This window comes from Melanerpes formicivorus, unplaced genomic scaffold, assembly GCF_026170545.1.
Source record: "Melanerpes formicivorus ecotype bairdi unplaced genomic scaffold, bMelFor1.0.p_v2 SCAF_8, whole genome shotgun sequence".
Lineage (NCBI taxonomy): Eukaryota > Metazoa > Chordata > Aves > Piciformes > Picidae > Melanerpes > Melanerpes formicivorus.
This window is the reverse complement of record NW_027142360.1, coordinates 17,355,570-17,377,144: the sequence shown is the minus strand read 5'-3', so window position 1 is coordinate 17,377,144 and position 21,575 is coordinate 17,355,570. Positions and strand designations below refer to the sequence as shown.

Genomic DNA, 21,575 nt, shown 5'->3' with positions numbered 1-21,575 from the left:
AAACCATGGCACCAAGCACCCCATCCAGTCTCTTCCTAAACACCTCCAGTGAAATACTCTGGTTACTCCTGGCATGTGCAATTCCTATCAGTCCAGCTAGCCAGCTCTCAGCCAGTCACTCCAAGTGAATCCTTGCATGAGCATCAAACTGAGCAACAGAAGGCAGAGATGATGCTTGAAGTTCTCCCAGTAAAATCCCACATGTGCACTAAGACACACTTGCATGGTTTGTATGGCAGGACCCTGGCTGATGTAAAGACCAAGCAAGACATGACATAATTTTTTCATCTTTTTTTATGGCTGATTCCAGCCCTTCTTTGTTTTCTTTTATTCCCTACACCCACCTCTGAAGTTAGAGAAGAGAGGAAGAGGCCTTATGAATAGATGGACTTTGTGAGTTGCACCCAAGGGTTGGCCCCTGTTCTCTCTCTCCTTGCCCCCACCATTGCTAATGGGAGGGAAATGGGAGCTGCTGAAGAACTGCTCACACTCACTTTAAATGCCAGAGCAGTCTGTGTGGGATGAAAACAAACAACCCTTGTCCTTCTCACAATTAGAATGTTTTTCAGCATACTGAAGTGTTCATTTACTCAGGCTTGTAGCTGTAGCTGTTTTTACATGCATAGGAGTGTACACACATACATGGAAGGAAAAGCAATGGGTAAAAATAAAAAGGTTTTAGAGGTTAATGTTATCAGGCAGCAGGAGTGGATCAGATCTGAAGAATTCTGCTTGGCTTCCATTTCTGATCTCATGGATCCCAATGCTTATTATCCTACCACACAGACAATCTTCATTTAACTGTTTTTAAAGCCTCCCATTGACATCCAGGAAGCGGACAAAAGCTGCTAAATAAAAGTAAACTATTTGAAATAGAAAGAAATAACTAATGAGGAGCTTCTTCTTCTGTCTTTCAGCTCACAACTCCGAATTTCCCTGTGGTGGTCAAGCTGGGACATGCTCATGCTGGAATGGGGAAGGTAAGTAAAAGAAAGAATATGTATAGCTCACTTAACAGAATTATACATGTGGCACAGCATTCCAGTGACTGTAACACAGAGTGTGGCCAGCCAGCAAAGGGGTTAAACCTCCCCACAGCCTATCTGGGTTGCACTGGCTGTTCCTGTGGGAGAAAAGTCCTTTTTCCACTGTCACGCACCCGGAGACAAGCAGTGGTATTGGGTTAGAGGCTGTCTGGGATGTGGGAAGGGGGGTTGTGAAGAGTGGGGGGAAAGCTGGCTAGGCTGAAGTCATTAGGCTTGTAATTTATACATTTTTTTCTCTCTTGAAAGTGGTAATGTTGTTTATTCAAGCACCTGTAATGTACAGCTATACCCCATAGCTCTCACAATGAGGAGCAGTGGCACTGGTCTTTTTGAGCACATTGTGATGACCTTATTCAATAAAATAGGAGCCCTTCAGTTATTTTTTTCCTCCTTCCAAGGAAGAACAAGACCTTACAAAGCAGAGTGGTTGGTTGCCTGCCAAGGAATCCTGAAAAACAGTTCACTCCCCAGAAGGACCTGTTTGTTTTTCCCAGGCTCTCTGGGATCTTTATTCCCCCAGTGAATTAGCAGCCCCTGTTTCTTGGGGTGACTGGGCTCCTCTCTCTTTCAGTGAGGCATCAGCAGCACATTCCAGCTGCATTTTATCCTCCTCTTTCTTGCATATACCTTTTAAAAAACATACTCTTACCTGTCTAAAACTTGATTGGTTTGGAACAAGAAATTCTCATACATCATCTTTGAATCTAAATGGGTGGTACATAACTGACTCCCCTGGCACAGTGCTTCCCTAGAGTAGACAGACCTTCTCCCAGCCTCATACTTTGCCTGAAAATTATATATAGGTATGTCAAACTTAAACTTGGTACAGCATGTTTGCTTGTGTTCTGGAAACAGAAGCTCTTTCTGACTTCCTGGATTGCACATGGAAACTCCCATAATCTTTCTTCCTTTGGTTGCAAGTACCCTGACTGGGTGCTAGCTGCTGGAGAGGAAGTGGGTTCAAATCCCTGGGCTAGTGGTGGAGTTGGCTTTCAGCATCAAAGTACAAACATTTAAATAAGCAGGAAATGTTTGTTGGAATACTGGTGCTGCACAAGTTAAACAGGCAGAGGTGTCATTGAATTAATTTGAGTACAGAAAGCCTAAAGCTGCTTGGAGAGTGAGCCACTGAACGTGTCTCTGGGTAGGATTTCATTAGCAAAATCCAGTCAGGACAAACCAGGAAAAAAACCTATCCCTGAAGAAAGCTTTGCATTTCTCTGAGACCCTGCAATCCTGAGTCTCTAGCTGATCTGCAGTTTCTCCTGTAGTGCAGGGGGGGCTTCATGTGTCTGTCTTGTGCACAAAGGACCCCCAGTGGCTACAGAAATGAGGGCAGAATCAAAGTACCCCAGGCTTAGCCGTGTTTCCAGACAAAACTCCCAGCAGAATACTTTGCTATTGTCTTCTACTCCAAACACCAGATCTTCTTCCACCTCTCACTTTCCCTCCATTTTTATTCTTTAATGACGTTGATTTTCGCTCTCACAAATTGTAGAGAGAGGGTTTCTATTCAAACTCCAGGCACAATTGCACGCAGTGGTACACAGAAGGTAAGTAGGAAGTCATTCCAGATGAAGATAGGCTGAAAGCCAGCATCTTAGAAGAAAGATTTGGTCTGAGGCCAAGTTCACTAGGGACTACTAGCAAAGTCTGGATGTGGATTTGGGCACAGAGATTCAACACTGCTCTGTTCAGTAGATGAGGAAGGCACAGGAAGGAAGGGTTGTTGATGTTATGGTTTTAGTTTGGGTCCTTCTCTAGCCACAAGCAGCCTGAAGGAAAGTTGAGACCAGTTAAATTAGCCTTCTTGAAGAACAGATCAGTTGGTTTAAAAGACAAGTAACAGGAATTTAGTTCATGTTGGTTATATGACAATAAGTTTCAAGCCCAAGTGGGACTGACAGAAAGAAATCACAGAAGATGTGAGGAGAAATACAGATAGGCAGACTATGGATATACCAGAAAAGTAACACCTACAGGTTAAAAAACACCCTCAAACCTCCAATTAAGTAATTCAGAAGAGGTAAGTTTCCAGGAGACATAGTGGTAGCTTTAGCCATCATCATGTAAAAGCATTAAATGGTGATAAGATTATGGAGAGCTAAAGGGTTTCTTTGTACGGGTCTTCAGAAGTAGAGATGATAACAGGAAATAGCAGGTCTTGAGCTGTAAAATACATACAACATGAAAAGAGAGAGGCTTGATTTTGGTTTAGATGAATGTAAGAAAGTAAATATTAATAAAGCACCTGCATCAGGTCATGTTTTGATAAAAGCAGTGACTGAAGAAACAAAGGATAAAATAACCACCCTATTAGCCAAAGTACACATGTGAGTAGTAAAAATAGTATTTACTGCAACAAAGGATGCCAAGATAGTGACCCATGTATTTGTACCTATAACGGGTGCTTCAAAGGATGAGAGCTTTCTGATTACGATCTCATTACCAGCAGAAATTGTCAAGGAAGTACTTACATTTTTCTTGCTATAAATGATAAAATCACATGTAATGGGAGGCACCAAGATTTAGAAGAATGAGCAAAGATGGGAAGTCCAGACACTGTTATTCTTTATTTGTACAGAAGCAGTGGCCAGGAGCCAGAAAAACGCTGGACACAGAAAAGGCTGCTTCCCCAAAGAGCCCCACCGTTGACTTTGCAGGGAGATTTGTGTCATCTCACAGATCTTCTTCAGTTTCTCTGCATTACAGACCAAAAGGATTATAATAACTACCTGATGCTTATTGCTAACCCATGCTCATAAGGTCTTGGCAGTATAAGAAGTGTTATTTATCATTTTTCAGTAATGGCTAGAACGAACATCACCGTAACAGTCAGGTTTCATTTTCACGTTTTGTTTGTTTTCACAACATTTTCCCAAAAGTCACTAACCACCTTTCTTAGTCAGTGGGTTGAACAGAGAATCCCTGTAGCTAAAATGAAAAACAACTGTCCTTTTGACTGTCTTTAGCTTGGAAGAGGAACAGTTAGCATTCAAGGTCAGAACCCAAAGCAGGGGCAGTACGCCATTAGTGATAAGAACGCTCTTGCCAAGTGATAAGTGCACGTAAAGGGCCGGTGGAGGTAAAGAAAACAAATTTGCAGTAGAACTCATCTATTGTTTGAAATTTCCTTTGAGAAATCCAGAAACAACAGCCCTTCTATTGACTTGAACAAAGAGACCAGGAACAGCCTTCACCCGTAGAGTCAAGGGGGCCCCAGAAGATCCTCTCATCTGAAAACAGGACATACACCCCTCAGCCCCTCCCATGACCATCTTATCCTCCTTCCAAAACTTGGAGTCACTTATTTGCTGGCACTGTTAAGATCAAGTGTTCTGCATGCTGCTAGTCCAATACAGTATTGATACAAAGTATCTGTATCAATACTGCTTAGATGATGGTTTGCAAGGGAATCAGCAGAGAAGGACCTTTCTCAGGTTGTATTTAAGTAGCCCAGGCTCATGGGGTTAGTAGCAGTCAAGGACTCTTCCAGGGAAGCCACAGATGTACACTGAGATGTCCTTCCCTGAGCAGAACTAAACTGCTTCTTACCCAGCAGTTCCTAAGAGGTCAAGGCATTGTGTGCAGCTTAAGTAGTTTGAGCCTAACTACTCCAGAAGTGATTGGAGGTCTCTATTGAACAGGCTGAGCACTACAGTGAGAAAAGAATAACACTTCTTCCTGACTCCGGATCTCATAATGCCAGAGCCCATGGAAAAGAATAAAGCTCCAAGTGTGTTAATATCTGCCATTTGTGTGCTAACATGACCCTAAAGTGCCCTAGGAACAGAGCCCAGCACTGCAAATTCACTCAAAGAGCCTCTTCACCTCTTCCTGATCAGAGCATGAGAAGGAAGAAACTGCCAGATCTGCAAAGAGGGAGAAAACAGTATCTGTTCCTGTGCTTTATACATATTTATACAGATTTAATAAATATACATATTGCTACTCTTACTTTATTTTTAGACCTCTCTAATTAGGCCAGTTGAAGAGTCACCTCCTGTCCCCTTCTGCCCTATAATTATGAAAACACCTCCTCAGTGCAAATCCTGGCTCAGATGAATTTATTACATTGTAGAAGAAAAACTTGTTGTTCACAATAATGTGGTCAGAGCTATTTTCTCTCTTACTGGATGGGAAAGACTTCTCTACTTTTTTTTTTTTAAACTCTTTTTTTCCCCCCCCTCCTGGTATAAATATAGCACAAACTAAACAGAGCCACTCTGTAATGTAAAAATACTGCAAGCTTTTTATCAGGAAGGACAGCTCGTCACCTTGTCTCTCTCGGGACTGGAAATAGAATGTTCCAAAATTGAGAGCTTTGAAAATCCAGTGTGCTAAAGAGGAAAGGAAGGGGAAAGGGCTGCCTTGGTTTGTCAAGGAACAAATATTTTCTTTTACAGAGGACAAATAATGACTTGACATGTAACATTCATAACGGAGCAGCCCAATCAGTGTGTTCCCACTGACTCATGAGTGAGGAGGTACCACCCGTCTTGAAAATAGCAAAAGCATCCCCATTTCTTGCACACCAGTCTGGAAGCTTTTGCTGGGCGCAGAAAATGGTAACTGATGCAGGCCTGCCAAGACCTGGGGCTGGGAGCCGGTCTTTGTTAGGAAGTTAGCAGCAATGGCGAGGTTTAATGAGTTAAAAGTAGAGTAACATCTGGAGAGCTTCTGGGTGAGGGTAATAAGGAAATGCAGAATCTCCTGTGTCTTTATTATTTTGAGGTAGGTCAAAGTTAGGCCTAACCTGAATGTGTGCTGATTGGATCAGGTGTTTTCTGAGAAGAGGTTTATAATTTGGGTTAAAGGAAAGGAGAGACTTGGGAAACACTCTGTGCAGAGACATTCCTGAAGACCTGCTACCCAAAAATGGTAAAGTCACTATGGAAAGGCTAAGTACAGGTCAAAGTGGAAGAAAAATCACAAGTTTTGTGCCAATTTCTCTGGAGAAAACACTCAAACTGTGCATTTTCACAAGTCTTCTAAGACTCAGTCAAACATCACACTGCCAAGCCCAGTCCTGGCTCAGCTGAACCCTCCTCTAACCCCAGCTTGGACACAAAAACTGCTATTGCAAACCATCTCCAAAGTGGTGTGGGTTTAACCTGTAAGCCAGGGTTAACTCTGGATGACACTCAGAGAAGCAAGGCTAGGGCAGCCCTTACAGACTCCTATAATTATGCCACTTGGACTGTCTGACAATGTTTTCATGTGGCCACGTAACTAATGAAAGTAAAAGGGGACTGTAAGGCAATCTTTCGTAGTTCTTAAGGTAAAGATGACAGAGGGGTGTCATAACTCTGTGACACTGGTGTCCTGGAAGATCTGGCATATACAAGAGGCAATAGATTTGAGAACTACAAGGCAGAGGAAGGCAGAAATATCTATCTAGGTCTTTCACTGCAGGAAGCTGTGCTCAGTGGTGGCTCAAACTGCATGGAAAATATCCATGGTGGATTTTTAACAAATCCAGGATCCATCTTCCAAAATCCTGTCTTGTAGGCAGGCCTCAAAAGAAGGTCCACAGCAGGGATGGGTCAAAAATGTTTCTTATAGATCTGTCCCTCCAACCACCTTCCAGCCAAGGGCCAGAAGATCAGTGCCTCTTGGGCAGGTCGAGGATGGAAACAGGTGCCAGTTGCAGGTTTTTTGTCATCAGCATCTGAGATTCCATCAAAGGGCAAAGGGTTGGTCATATCTGTGTATGTCCCCAGGGATCCAGGTAGACTTCCCTCTCCAAAGAAGCAACAGGAAGCATGCTATGGCATAGCCAATGCCTGGATTACAGAAGAGACCTAGAAGGGAAGCAGGGACTATCCCAGGGAGATTTCTTACCCAGAAAAGGCATTTGTCAACACACTGGACCAAACTCTTCACAACAGGTCACTAAAATGCTACAGCAAGCAGCAGCTGATGCCTCCAGAATGAATCTATTGCTGCTCAAACAGCCAGCACAGCTAAGCAAACAGGCCATCAGGGCAAGGTCTGTGTTTGTATGTGATGTTTGCTCTCCTCTATGCAGCTAATGGGCTATTGCACTTACCTTAAGAAGGTTTAAAAAAAATACAACAAACATAAAACCCACAACACAAAGAGAGAGAGAGAGAGAGAAATGGCTTCCTGTTGATCTCTTTCCAGCTTCTTTTCTCAGTTTCATGCATTGGCCAACCTGCCATTTTAGAAGACATATTTAGCTCTTAAAAGATAAATTGGTAACTGTTTGCTCTAGAATGATTTTCAACAGTCTCTTCTTGAATAAATGTCCTCTGGCGTCACACTACGTCCACCCTGGCTTTGGTTATCTCTAGGGTTTTCCCTCCCGCTAGGAGAACGGATACTTTATTGACATGTAAAAGGGTTACAAGGCAGGAGGAAATGAATTATACAAAATTCAAAAGCAGAAAGCTAATAAAATGGTGGGCCTGATAGATAAGGCAGAAAAAATAAATCTAATTTGACTGTAACTTGAGTGCTTCCTGTTTATGAAGTAATAACTGTGCTCTGGAGTAAACCAGCATTAACCCAGGACACGGCTGCTCTGTTGTCAAATCTGGCTGGCTCTAACAATTAACAAACGGTGGCTCCGATTTCAGCTTTGGTGTAGTGATTATTTTGGTGTCTGATGGGAAATAAGGCTGTGATCTCCTAAAAGGGGACCACTGTGAAATGCTCTCTCTGAGAAACCCATGGGAAGGGCTCTGGCACTGACTAGGGGAGATGGCAGAACTGTTTCCTGAGGATTGTGTGCAATGGTGTAGCACTGTGGGAGTCATCTTTGTTTTCCATGTCTTACTTTCTGTCCTTGGTGAATCCCCCACTCTTTATTTACCCAACCAAAAACCCTCAGGCTCAATTATTTTCTCTTTCCTCATTTAAAGGGGGTGATGAAGAGGAGGAAGAAATGAGCCCTTCCTCTCCATAGCATGCCATATTTTTCAGGAAAAATCCCATTTAACCAGAAGAGCATACAGCTCTTTTCCAGCAATAACAATACAGTCTAATTTCAATCTGGAGAGTGAAGCAGCATCTCTTCCTCTGCTTCTGAGGGGCATTGGCTGGGAATGCAAATATTTCATCTGGGGCTCAAAGACATCTGTTGCACAAGTGCAGCACTTTGTTCCAGATCCCACAAATTACTTTGTTCCAAGTAGGTCATTATATCATAGCTTTTGTCTTTTCCCACTGCCAAAGGGGTCCAGGAGAATACATCATAATACCATGTGTTGCCTGCTCATGCAGTCCCTCATGCAGTCACCTCATCTGGGTGGGACTGTCTTGCTTGATGTCATTCAGCGCAGCTCACCTCTTATCTATGCAACAAAAATACTCAGGCCCAACACATCCTGCATTGTTGCCCCCAATATTCTGCAAGCCATGCCCAGACTGGAGGTTCCCCCCATGTAAGGTGCTCCCTTGGACATTCCTACCATTTCACCCTGCCCTGTCATGCCAGGAGCAGCCAGCATGATATGTAGCTCCACTCAGACATAGAGAGCAACACAGCCCAGACACGGCTGCTTCTCCTGGATGACATGCAATGGTTGCCTCTATGTTTCCCCTTTCTGTTTGTTATTTCCCTCATTTTACTTACCCTCCCACCCCACAGACTGTCATCTTCCCCTGCTCCTCTTCTCACTGGTCCCTAAATAGTGAGAGCATAGCTTTCAGCAAGCAAAACGGCAGAGGTCTAAGAGTATTTAGCATTCAGCAAAACAAGCAGCAAAGACCAGGTCTTTTTTCTTCTTATTCAGGCATCTAGAAATGGTCATGGGTCAAACTAGTTGCACTTTTCACCTTCCCACAACCTGTCCAGTTCTCCAGAGTTTTTCTGTACCAGGATGTGGCTGCATCTTTGGCTCATGTTACAGCTGGCCCTTGCACAAAACCATCTAACCGAGTCAAACAGGTTAGAAACAAGCTTGCTCTGTTCTCTAGTGAAGATGGCTCCTGCCCTCTCATGGTTGAATGCAGATATGAGTTTCCTTCAGCTGACTCCACTTAGTCTGGCATCACCCTCCTTTAACACACACACACACACACACACACTCTGACACAACTGGGACTCTCTTATGGGGCAGAGACTTTTGTCACAAGTAAGTACACTGAGGAAAGCAGGATTGTGATCCCCAATTCTGGTCTCAAAAAGTTACTAAACCACAAAGTGTAGGTAATATATAAAGGAAGTCACTCACATGCTCACCTTTTTTACACAGTGTTGGTCTTTTTTTCCACCAACTAATCCACCCTTCCTGCATCCATCTGACTTTAAGGAACAAGACTTGCATGAGTTTCTTTGATGCACCAAACAAGTGTCTGCCGATAGACTAAAGGTCAGGACTGATAGTGTGAATGAGATGAAGCTGTCCACTGTGTTCTTGTTACCTGCTTGTTCAGTTTCCCTCTCCCCAAATCAGTGAGCTTTTGCAAAGACTTGATCATGTCATCAGATGTTCTACTGTTTTGGTCCCTCTTTCAGTCTACTGATTTTTTATAAGATACAGAGCATTTCTCAAAACTGAATACAAATCAGTGAAAAGTCAGCTTCTCATAGATTCATAGAGTTGTTTCAATTGGAAAAGACCTCTAAGATCAACAAGTCCAACTGTCAACCGAACACCTCCACGGCCATTAAACCATTTGCCAAGTGCCGTGTCTACATGTTTTTGAACACCTCCTGGGACAGTGACTCCGCCACCTCCCTGAGAAGTTCATTCCAATGCCTGACCACTCTTTCAGTAAAGAAATTCTCCCTAATCTAAACCTCCCCTGACACAACTTGAAATCAGTTCTTTCAATCACTTGATACTAGGGAGAAGAGACTAAACCCCGCCTCACTACAACTTTCAGCTAGTTCTAAAGAGCAAGAAGGTCTTCCCTCAGCCTCCTCTTCTCCATCCGCAGTTCCCTCAGCCACTTCACATAAGATTTGCTCTCCAGACCCTTCATCAGCTTCTTCTTTGCCCTTCTCTGGACACACTCCAGCAACTAAATGTCCTTCATGTAGTAAGGACCCAAAACTGAACACAGTATTTGAGGTGCAGCTTCACCGGTGCCAGGTGCAGGGCCACAATCACTTCCCTACTCATTCTGGCCACACTATTCCTGATAGAGGCCAGGATGCCATTGGTCACCTTGGCCATTTGAATACACTTCTCTCTCATGTTCAGCCATCTGCCAGCCAGCACCCCCAGGTCCTTTTCTGCCAGGCAGCTTTCCAGCCAACCTTCCCTGAGCCTGTAGCATTGCATGGGGTTATTTTGACCCAAGTGCAGAACCCATCATTTGGCCTTGTTAAACCTTGTTAAACAATATCACTAATAATAATAGCAGCAGATTCAGCTCAATCCATGACACAATGTTTGAATGAAGTAATGACCCTTAAGAGATTAAATATTTTTCTGAAGCATTAGCAATTATCAAGAGCTGGCTGGGCAAAGGTCTAGCTACCTCCCTGGTGCCAGGTTTACCAGGGCTGGGCATGAGGAGGGAGAAAGGGGTTGATTTGCTTTGCATTGGGTTGATCTGAGGAACTTCACTCATCAAATCACACAGTCCCTACTCTGTCCTCAGCTTTGTCTGCACAGGTTTTAACTGACACTGTACTATTCAGGTGTGGGGATGACTTCTGCTCACAAAGTATTCCTTTTCTTTTTGCTCTTGTCACTTTTTCACTGGATTTTGGCAACCAAGGTGAAAGTTGAGAACCAGCATGACTTCCGGGACATGGCCAGCATAGTAGCCATGGCAAAAACCTACGCCACCACCGAGCCCTTCATTGACTCCAAGTACGACATCCGAATCCAGAAAATCGGCAGCAACTACAAGGCTTACATGTGAGTGTATGGCTGTGTGGGAGTGAGACAGGGAATTCAGTGCTGTGGATGTGATTCAGTCACTGTCTGCTCTGGGCAGGAGTAGGAAGCTGACTTATTTTCCTCAAAGAATAGCCCTGCTGTTCTTCTCCCACCTCTGAACCTAGATGCCACATCCACCGATCATCTCCTCCATTACTCACTGTCCACTCATTGTTTCTGGAAGGTAAATCTCTTGCTGTTTCTGAGATTCAATTAGTTCCCACTCTACCAACTGTGCTCTGCCATCACCTATAACCTCTCCCTTATGAAGGTCTCATCTTTCCCAGCAAAACCCTTCAGATACCAGTACCCTGCAGTGGGAACTGATCCCACCTGCTACCCACCTGGGGGAAACAAAAAAGTTTGAGCCAGCTGCAACTCATGAAGTCCTGTGGTGTCCAACCCGTAGCAACACCCCATCCTCTCCCCGGCTGGAGATCACAGCATTGCAGTCACATGAGGACATAAGGAACACACAGCACTGGCTGTGAGTGGCCTCAGCCTGGCCAGTGTGCAGGGTTTCTGTGGGCAGTTTGCATGTGTGCTTCTAGAAGCATATTAAGGAGGGAAAGGAGAAGGACAGACATTTCTGTGGGTGCTCCAAGGTTCCTCCCTGCCCCATGGGGTAGTGAAGGAGGCAGCATGAAAGAAACTTTCAACATTGGTATGTTTAAAAATCTTAGAAAGCGTTCAGCCAAACTTCAGTGATTGTCAAGCTCAATTAAAGATGTAACCACTTCAGTCAGTGAGACACCTGTTTCTTCTTACTGCAAACCAGTAGGTTAGAAAAGCCAAATAGCACAGCTTCTCCAGTAGCCACAAAATTCTGGACAAGAAGACAGCTCCAGCAGTACATTTTTCAGGTCAACAGGGAAATTTCCTGTGTTACCTAACCGCTACCAGACTGAGTTTTGGGTCCATGTTCACAATCTCTGGGCCATAATTAGCTATGTTTCTAGTGAAACATAGTTAAATAAGATAACCAGATGTACACAATCACATATTTTTCAATTATAGTTGCCTAAAATTCCTGGTTGGATTCCTAGCACAGAGATATTTATGTAAACTAGATAATGACTGAGTTATATTCTTCATAGGAAGGACCTGTGGGATGCTGAACTACTTCATGTGAACTCAGTGAGAGAAAAATTGGTTTAAATCGATCAGGTCAACAACATCACAGTTGCCTAATATTATATTAACATCACAGGGAGTCTGACTCAAATTGGCCAAAGGAAAGAAGGTTTAAAATATCAATTAAAATTCTCTGTTCCTGCCAACCTACCCAGCCTTGGCTCCAGTGCCTGCTCCCAGCCTGCCTCTAAGTGAAACAAAGCCCCGGTTAGCCTGAACATACCCTCTCCCTGTTTATTATTTGCACTCACTATGCACTCATGCAGGTCAGAAATAATACCAGATGAATGAGGAAAGCAAGCATCACACCAAGAGCTAATCCCACTTGGGAGCAGAGCTGCGCAAACAATTGTTTACTAAAGGAAAGATGTTTTCACATTAAAACAGCCATGAATGAGAAACACCTTAATGAGAAGTGAAGCTTATTAGCAAAGAAAGCAAACAACAAAATCACCCAGTGACTTCATAACCCAGAAGGTTGGCTTATATTGAGAGAGCCACTCATGGATGTGAGTTTGGGACAGTCGGTCCCATCAGGGTTTCTTCCTTCTGTCCCAACACCACACTGAATAAAAGGTTATTTCTATGGTACTACATTCAAGAACAGAGGTAAAAACACCTGAAACGTCAGAGCTCTCACTCTCAAATAGAAGACTCAAAATCATTAGTCACACCTGCAAATCTCATCCTTAAAGGCAATTACAGCATCTGCAGTAGCATCATTCTAGCTGAATTGCTTTGATCTGTGAACCATGGAATATACCCACTATTTTTGTACATTCACCCACACATATAGGCTTTAAAAGGCCCCCTTGCTTCTGAGAGAAGGCTGTGTATCAGAGTTCTCCAGAATGTGTTTACTTTGCACCAAGCGTCTGCCAGAGGGAGGATACTGCAGGGTGACTCATGCATTCCTCCCCACCCCAGATGTTCAATGCACTTCCTTCCAGCCCATGACCCAAGGCTTGAGTTCAGTTTCCCATTGACTTAAGTGTAGTAACTCCAGATTTACAGTACTAACAAACACCTACTTAGCCCATGCCTTGGGCCAGTCTCAAAGCAGCAGATAAGCAGCATGTGATACATGCCTAAAATTCCACCAAATGTATCTGACTGTCATTGCAATACTGGTGAAGAGAAAACACAAATACTGTTCATGTGGCTGGGGAAATTTGGGCAGAAATTATGCTTCCACCCTCACTCCAGCTGGGGGTAAACAGAAGGATTAAGACTCAGGAAATGTTTGAATAAAGTCAGCAGCTGCTGACTTTCAGAGGTGGAATATTCCTTGCAACTAGCTCTCAGCCTTTCCCTTCTAGTCCCATGAGTGTGACTTACTGATCTTATCACCTCAAACGCAGTCCACTGTGCTCTGCAGGGAATACAACATCAAATGTGTCCAAACTAGAGCTATTTTTACACTGAAATGGCCCAGCCTGGAAGATGGCGTGTATCATAGTCTACCACACTGGAACAGGCTGCCCAGAGAGGTTGCAAAGCTTTACTCTCTGGAGATTTTCAAACCTCACCTGGAAGCATTCCTGTACAATCTGATCTAGGCAAACCTACTTTAGCAGGGGCATTGGACTAGATGATCCCCTAAGCACCCTTCCAACCCCTAACACTCTATGATTCTATTATTTTTCTGCTAGTCTATCCACTTACCCTAAGCAAAGCTGAAGGTGTCTCGGTCACAGATCTGCTCAGTCAACTGATCTCTAAAAGCCAAAGGTCCTTTCCTTTAAGATACTGACTGTACACTCTTCTGCCCTCCTGAGGTTTAGGGTGATTACTTTCATTTTCTAAGAGAAAGTTGATTGAAGCAGGGCACCCTTAAGGAAAGGGTTTTGCCTGTGATGTCTCTTTCCACTTCAGCTGAATTTGGTGGCACTCTTGACAGCTGAACTGCCCAAACATGCTTGAAAGACAGTGGTCTTGACAGAGGTTGTAGTATAGGAATTTGATGACTGGTTCAGAGGGATTCATATGAAGCTTTTCCATTTAAAAACAGGCAAGTTCCCTAACAGGAAAGTTTGAGATACAGATGAGAGAGGTATTTTATATCTTATGCTCAATATTGGCTGGAGATGTGTAGGCATAAACAAAGTGAAACCAATCAGTCCAACATCTAAAGCAGAGTTTTCATTTTGAGGTTGTTTTGCACTTCAAGTTTCCTTGCTGTAATTTGGTTTTCTTAGGGCCAACACAGCTGCTTACATTTGGTATGCCAGGTACATTTTCTAAACACTTAAATCCAATTATCTTGTCACTAATCAGACTCCAGAAGTTCTCGTCATTACTAATGGGATTGTGGATGCCATCTGCCACCGCAGGACAGTTTTCTGAACCTAAATGTTCATCAAGAGTGGTTCTTCCTATTGCCTCCTAGGAATTCCATGTCAAAATAGAAAGAGAGGTTGAGGGTCTAGCGCTGACCTTACAGGCCATCAAAGGGTGCATAACAATCGAAGTGGGGAGCATTAATAAGACAAGAAATAATAGATACAATCTTGAACATAGGTTTTACCTCAACTTGAGGAGAAACTTCTTTATAATGAGAGTGAGAGAGCACTGACACAGGCTGTTTCAGTGGGGTTGTGAAGTCTCCTTCTCTGGAGACTTTCAAAACTCACCTGGATGCATTCCTGTGCAGACTACCCTAAATGATCCTGCTTTGCAGGGGGGGTTGGATTCAGTGATCTCTGGAGGTTCCTTCCAACCTCTAACATTCTGTGATTCTGTGGTTCGCTCAGAGATCTACAGACATTGCAGCTCTCTTCTGCCTTATGTACTCACAGAGTTTGATGAGTGCTCGAGATTCCCTGGAGGTTTCCCTGTCTGACTCCTCATTCAGTTTTTCCTAAGTCTGAACAACATATCCTGTATGAAGTGTTGTTGAAGTTCGACATGGAAACATTTCTGTGAAGAACCACCTCACCTCATCCCCTCCTGTACAAGCACTGAGTCAAGAATGAGGACTACAGTATAGGGGAGAAGGGGGCAGGAGTACATTTTCATGTTCAGGTTATGTTTTGGGTTTGTTTTCCTAGGAGGACGTCCATCTCTGGAAACTGGAAGGCAAACACGGGTTCTGCGATGCTAGAGCAGATTGCAATGACAGAGAGGTAAGGAAGGGGATTTCTAGACAGTATTAGCTATTCTTGGGTTGGAAGGGAGGAACTGTATTTCAGACTTTGGTTAACTCAGAGAACTGGTAAGTGAGGTCTCCCAAGAGGCTGGATAAAAGGTTTTCAAAGATCAAGTGTTTCCTTAAAAAAATACTAAGGGCACAAAGGCAAACTGTCCTATTTTGGAAAACAGGCTGAAAGTACAGCTAGAGAGCAACATGTCTAAATCATTACATCTTTAGTGAAGGTAACCACTGGAAAAAAAGACCAGCATGTGAAGGTGAAGCAGACCAGCACAAACCATGTAGGTATAAAATCAGAAAGGTCACGGCACAAAATAAGAAGTAACAAAAAGTTATTCTAAGTACATTACTAATGAGAGTCAGGAACAGAAAAGTGTTTTTCTTCTGCTCAACAGAGGGAAAAAATCTGTCAGCTGAAGTGTTGAAAGCACTTTTTTGCTTTAGTCTCCCAAAAGTGGGCACTTTTGACTAATGTCTTTTCACCGCTGAATAGAGCAGAAGGGATTGCCTCATGCATCTTACAAAGCAAAGTTTGCAGGCGGCGTTTGTGTATATTCAGAGCACTGTGATGTTGGCAAATCTTGCAACTCTGTGACGTTGTTGACTCATGGTAACGTATGCTTTGCCATAATGCCCAAACCCTGTTCTGCAGAACTGCTAGTAAGTCACTTGTTCCCCATTCTATTTAAGTACATTATTCATAGACCTATAAACCCCCCAGACTATGTGTAGACACTCGACCCTAGTGAATCTAAGGATGTTTCAGGTTATACCTCCAGTTTGTCAGGATCATGATTAATTCTAACTCTGCCCAGGTTTGGGCAACATGTTTGAAGAGAGATAGCAAGGAGCTGGAGAAAGTCCATATTCTTGCTTCTTCCCACACACACTGTGTTCACACAAGTTGATCATTATATTGCCAAGTTATGGGGACTCTGGCTGGCTTCAAGGACATAAACTTGTCCAGAACAGATCTTTTCCCAGTCCCCTCAGGGGCTGCAAAATGTCAGTGCTTTCATGAGACTGTGGCCTTGCCTCCCCTCTCTGCATATTGTCATAGTCCTGCTTACAGATCTGCTGTTTGGAGATTATTATTTTTATTGAAATGGTTGGGACTGCAGTGCAGCTACACAGGAAATAAAACCAGGCCACCTCCTTCCCTCCTCATTTCCACAGCAGGGCGGGTATGGTGCCCCCTTAATATGCTTGTCATTCTCTCTCCTCCGTTGACACCAGGATAGCTAAGCTTACACCAGCTCACAGTACCATCCCAGGATGTCTAGAGAAAAGGGCTGCAGCTTGTAGTTCTCCCTCTAAAAAAGTAATGCCTTGTCCACATGATGTGACTGCCTGGGTAGGAGCAATGCCCAGGGGATAGAAGGGCAGCAGAAGGCTGTAAAAGGATGGAACCAAAAGAGTAAATTGTAAAAACCAGGAGCCACTGGGTTACAGATCAGGGAGGGAGTAGCTACCCCTTGCTAAATTCTGCACTCACTTTCCAATCATATTCCAGCCCAAATGTGCAGGACATCTTATCAGAGAAAGCTGCCTGCATAATGGAGGGCTTTCAGGGAAAGCCAATACAAACGCTAAGGGGCCAACACTACTGGGAGATTAAATGAGCTAAATATTTATAGCTTGGCTAACTGACAACCAACTGAAAATCTAATGTAAATACCAAGGAGGGAAAGAAACATTTTAAGGTGGCTTTGAGGGCAGGATTGAAACAATCTGAAATGGAAGGAAACTTTAGGCAAGGTCCTTTTTTTCCCTGCTCCATCTCCTGTGCAAGAGATGGAGGCAATGATGCAGCAAAGAATACAAGGTATGCCTTGTGACGAAAAGGGCTCCTGAATCTTTTTGTGCTCCTACAGAGAGCAGGACAAGTGGCTCTGTTTGGTGTACTACCCAACAATAGCTAATTCTAGGCCATGCTTCTGTGGTTTCTGCAGGTACAGACTCTGGGCGGATGCCTGCGCAGAAATGTTTGGAGGTCTTGACATCTGTGCTGTCAAAGCTGTCCACAGTAAAGATGGAAAAGACTATATCATTGAGGTGAGAGCATGGGGAACCTGAGTACAAATCTCTTTTGGGAAGTGCAAACACCTCCCTCACAGTTCACGTGCACCAATGTGCTTGCTTAGCCCTGTGTGCACGGTCCAGCAGTCCACACTGTTCCATTCCCCTCTGTATGTATCCTCCAAGCTGTGGCCTACTGAAATTCAAAATTCAATTTAGAGTCTCAGCTAAACTGGCATATATGCAGCAAAGTGTCAGGGTTGAAGTGACCTCATTTTTCAATGTGAACTGTGACAGGAAATCGTAGAATCATAGAATGGCTTGAGTTGGAATGGATCTTAAAGGTCATCTAGTCTCAACCTCTCTGCTGTGGGCAGGGACACCTCCCACTAGACCAAGCTGCTCAAAGCCTCATCTAGCCTGGTCTTAAAATACTTCTACAACTTCTCTGGGCAAGCCTTTTCCATGTCTCACCACCATAGTAAAGAGCTAATGTCCAATCTAAATCTACCCTGCTCTAGTCTAAAACCATTGTCCCTTGTCCTGTCACCACAGACCTTTGTAAATAATCCCTCTCCAGCTTTCCTGTAGGTCCCATTCAGGTACTGGAAAGCTGCTATAAGGTCTCACTGAAGCCTTCTCTTCTCTAGGCTGAACAGACCAAACTCACTCAGCTTGCCCTCATAGGAAAGGTCTTCATTCGATCAGAGCTATCTGATCAAATGAAGAGCCACAGACTGCTTTGCCACACCAGATTTCCAGCTGATAAATCCCCATAGTACAGAACCTTACTATCATGGGACAGGTGTGAAGCCACCTCCTTATCAAGCACAAAACAGCCTGCAAGTGTCACTGCCAGCATTCAAAATGAATAAATCCTGTCTGCATCTTATTTAAAAGAGTGAAATAAATTGTGAGTGTAACAAAAAAGTCCATAAGCAGCAAGAGCAATTTAATTCAGGAAAAAACCAAACAAACAGGTGTATTTTCTAAAATCTTTTGCCTAATCACAGCATTCGCTACAATAACAGAGCAGCAAGACAAAGCACCACAGAGTTATTATGGGCAGTGTGGACTGCAAACTTCTGTGTTCAGAGCTGGACGCTGGGGCTCTGAGAGCTCAATATGCTCTTTGCCAGGCCAGAAGGCAGACGTGGGAGTGGGGTAAATAGCACACTCAGGTCACTCTAACAGGGCAGAGAGGAAAAAAAATCTGGCCAGAAAATCAAAGTGGAAATTTAAGAGACACTCTAGGGGAGAGAAAATTTGGCAAATAAGCAAGTGTCTCTGTCACTATTTGACTCAAGGAGGCACAGCATCTGACCTGCTGTAAACTCCACCAGCAGAGACAAACTGAGGAAGATGAGCAGAGGCAGCCTACGGCTTCATGCAGAGGTGCTGACACACTGGAAAGCTATGTGTGGGAGAGCAGTCCCACCCGCTGAGGGTTGGGACGCTGATGAGAACCACATGAGCCCTTCAGCGACTGCTCATTCCTGCATTATGTATCTGATCTCCTGGGAACAGTGACCTGTCAAAGTCCATGTGATCTAAGTGTGCTTGCCAGTAGTATTGGGGATCCTCTGTCTTTGCTGCAGCGATGGGGCCACAGCTGATGGTTGTGCTTCTATATACAATTCATCAGCACCTAGACAAGCATCTCCCAGAGCAGACTTTCCTCCCTTGCTGTACACCTTTATATCTCTATGCACGTGTAGCTGAGAAAGTATGAGCAGGAAAGAAGTCTTGCTAGAGATGACTGTAAGGACATTTGGATCATGTCTCTACATGGTCAGACATCAGATGTGGTTTTCATATCCCTGCCTCTATTCTTGCACATAAGCCTATGTACGTGCACGTATGGCTTATTCTATGCTTAAGGGTTTTATGCCTCTGTCTAGGTATACCTCTGGGTTTTCACATCTGCCCCTGTGTGTGACTAACTGGATGAAAAGCACATCCAGACGCTAAAAGCCATCATCAGCTTGCACACAGAGAGAGATTCATGCTAACACTCCTCTCTCTGAGACTAAGATAAAAAGCAACGGAACTAACATGACACAAATCAGAGCAAACACAACTTCAGACGGGTCATGCTGAATTATCCCATTGGAGAACCTGATTGAGCAGGCCTGATGTACCAACATCGAGCAGGCATTCAAATGCCAGGCTGATAGAGATTGTTGGGAAATTAGTATAGTGGTGCAATAAAAAGAGCAGAACAAAGCCAAACAGGCACCTTTTCTACTTTATGCAGATCCGAGAGAGATGCTGACAAGTAATTAATTGCCTCCAGCCAACTTCCCGGGGTACTTTTCTCGGTCTGAAACTGATCCTTTATTTTGCTTTTTCTTTTGATTCTGGGAGAAAAAGAGTTATTTGACAGTGAGACAGTTGTATTTTTCTTGGTAAGAAGGAGCAGTGTGCTTTGACATTTTACAAGAAAGCACGCCTAACTGCGCTGAACAAATAAGGAATTTGCACAATGCAGTTGCAGGCAGCAATTAATTTTCACAGCGCACAGCAGTTCTCTAGGAAAGATTTGCAGAGGTAGTGATGGGCAGTTCTATGAATTGACATTCATCACAGTGGTTTGCTGCAAACAGAACCAGATTAAGACAGATGAGTTCTCAACACAGCACAAGAGTAATCTTGCACCCATGGTATTTGCTGTTACTTGAGCTTCCCCTTTTTTTGTCTCCCATGGCAAACAGTAAACCATAGTAGGTTACTGCCATTCAAAGCACTAGCACACTTACATATCATTGTCATGGCTCATACTGAAAACTTCTAAGAAATCAATAGATTTCTTCAGAGTTTCATTCTATTAAGACAGCTGCAAATTTAATAGTAAATGATGGTATTTCCCCCCCCCCCCCCCCTCTGCTTTAAAGCAAGTTCAGTACCACTACTAGCTGCCAGATTCTCAAAAGAGCTCAGCAGTGTCTATGGTTTAATAATCTCTCTGTTCTCTCAATTTTTTTTTAGTCTAACCCTTTTCTATATCTCTGCTATGATGACAAATATGGAGCTAGTAAAGGGCAAGTAAAATGATCCATGTGATTTATGCTTGCTTCTGGATCAGCTAAGCCCTACCTGCCATACAGCTAAGCTGCATTACAACACATAATCCTTGTGGCTCTGCAAGAAGCCTTGCCCATTCCTGCTTTGCTGTCATATCATTTCTTTTGATGTGTCTAATCATCTGGTTCCTTCCTTCCTTCCTTCCCTAAAAATCACCTAACACTCCACTCTCACACATCAGAGCATGGAATAACAAGTCCAGCTTTCAGGCCTCAGTGTCAGATAGGCACGGGAGGAGGACTGAGATGGGGTTTTCCTGAAGCTTTTCTCAGTCTGGTCACTTTCCGCTCCTTCCTCGGACACCTTATCAGGCAACAGCAGCTGCATCAGAGGCAGCCACTGACCTTGGGCAGCTACAAAGGCTGGGTCCATATGTGCTGACGTCCTCTTGTCTTACCCAGCTGTTCTGTGATCTCCCCAGGAAGAGATGAGGGCAATCTGTCTGTGATTCACATACTCCTCTCAGTTGTTTCATTTATTTCAGAATTAACCTTTGTGTCTATCCAGTTCCAGTTCTATCCTCCCCCTTTCCTGGAGGACAAAGTGATCTCTCATGCTCCTTTTCAGTGTCATTTTGCCCACAGAAATCACTGCCATGTTCAAATGCCTTCCCTTATGGATGTGATTGTTCATTCTCACATTTGCAATCTCTTGCAGCTCACATTCTCCAGACAGAATCTAAACAGCAGGTTAGCAGGTACTCTCATCCCTGGTGCACCTTCACTGGTGGGACCTGTTCTCGGGTTCATTCCCCCTTTGTTTTATAAAACAGCATCTTCCCCTTCCTCTCCAGCCACTGCTGCCACAGAAATAAGGGAAAACAACTCTTAAGACTGGAAAATGAGAGGTTCGAGGTGTTTTGACCAGAGCTGTACCTCAGTTACTCACCGTGAGGGTGATGGACTCACGAACCAGGCTTGGCCGGCCACCCTGTTAGCAGGGTAATGGCATCCTCTAGTGGCCAGACCCATCCCTCACATGGTGCGCTGCAGGGAGCTCGGAGACCTCTTTTCCCAACCGTGAACTGGGATTGCTAAATGAAATGAGAATGCTTTTAAGGTAGGAGAGGAGGGAAGGCAAGCTTGTGCAGGAACCTGCTGAAGGGCTCCTAGATGCGTCTGGCTACTGAGACACAGACGGGAACTGGTTGTTCCCTGAGACTGCTGGGAACATCACCTTTCCTCACCTCATTTTTCAAAAGATAAACAGCAAAGTGGGCAGTGAAATGAAAAGCCACATTGTCTATTTAGCTAAGCACTACCATCTAATTTTCTGAGC

At 44.0% G+C, this 21,575-nt stretch overlaps 1 protein-coding gene across 5 annotated transcripts in view; it reads left to right on the top strand.

The window, feature by feature from the left end:
• The window catches only part of SYN3 (synapsin III), a 261,375-nt gene that overhangs the window by 226,429 nt on the left and 13,371 nt on the right, over positions 1-21,575 (top strand). For all 5 annotated transcript variants that reach the window (XM_068142332.1, XM_068142330.1, XM_068142331.1 and 2 more), the window contains 4 exons: positions 918-980; positions 10,746-10,888; positions 15,094-15,168; positions 17,147-17,249. In XM_068142332.1, coding sequence (XP_067998433.1) covers positions 918-980; positions 10,746-10,888; positions 15,094-15,168; positions 17,147-17,249 — 384 coding nt within the window. The remainder of the gene's footprint in view (positions 1-917; positions 981-10,745; positions 10,889-15,093; positions 15,169-17,146; positions 17,250-21,575) is intronic.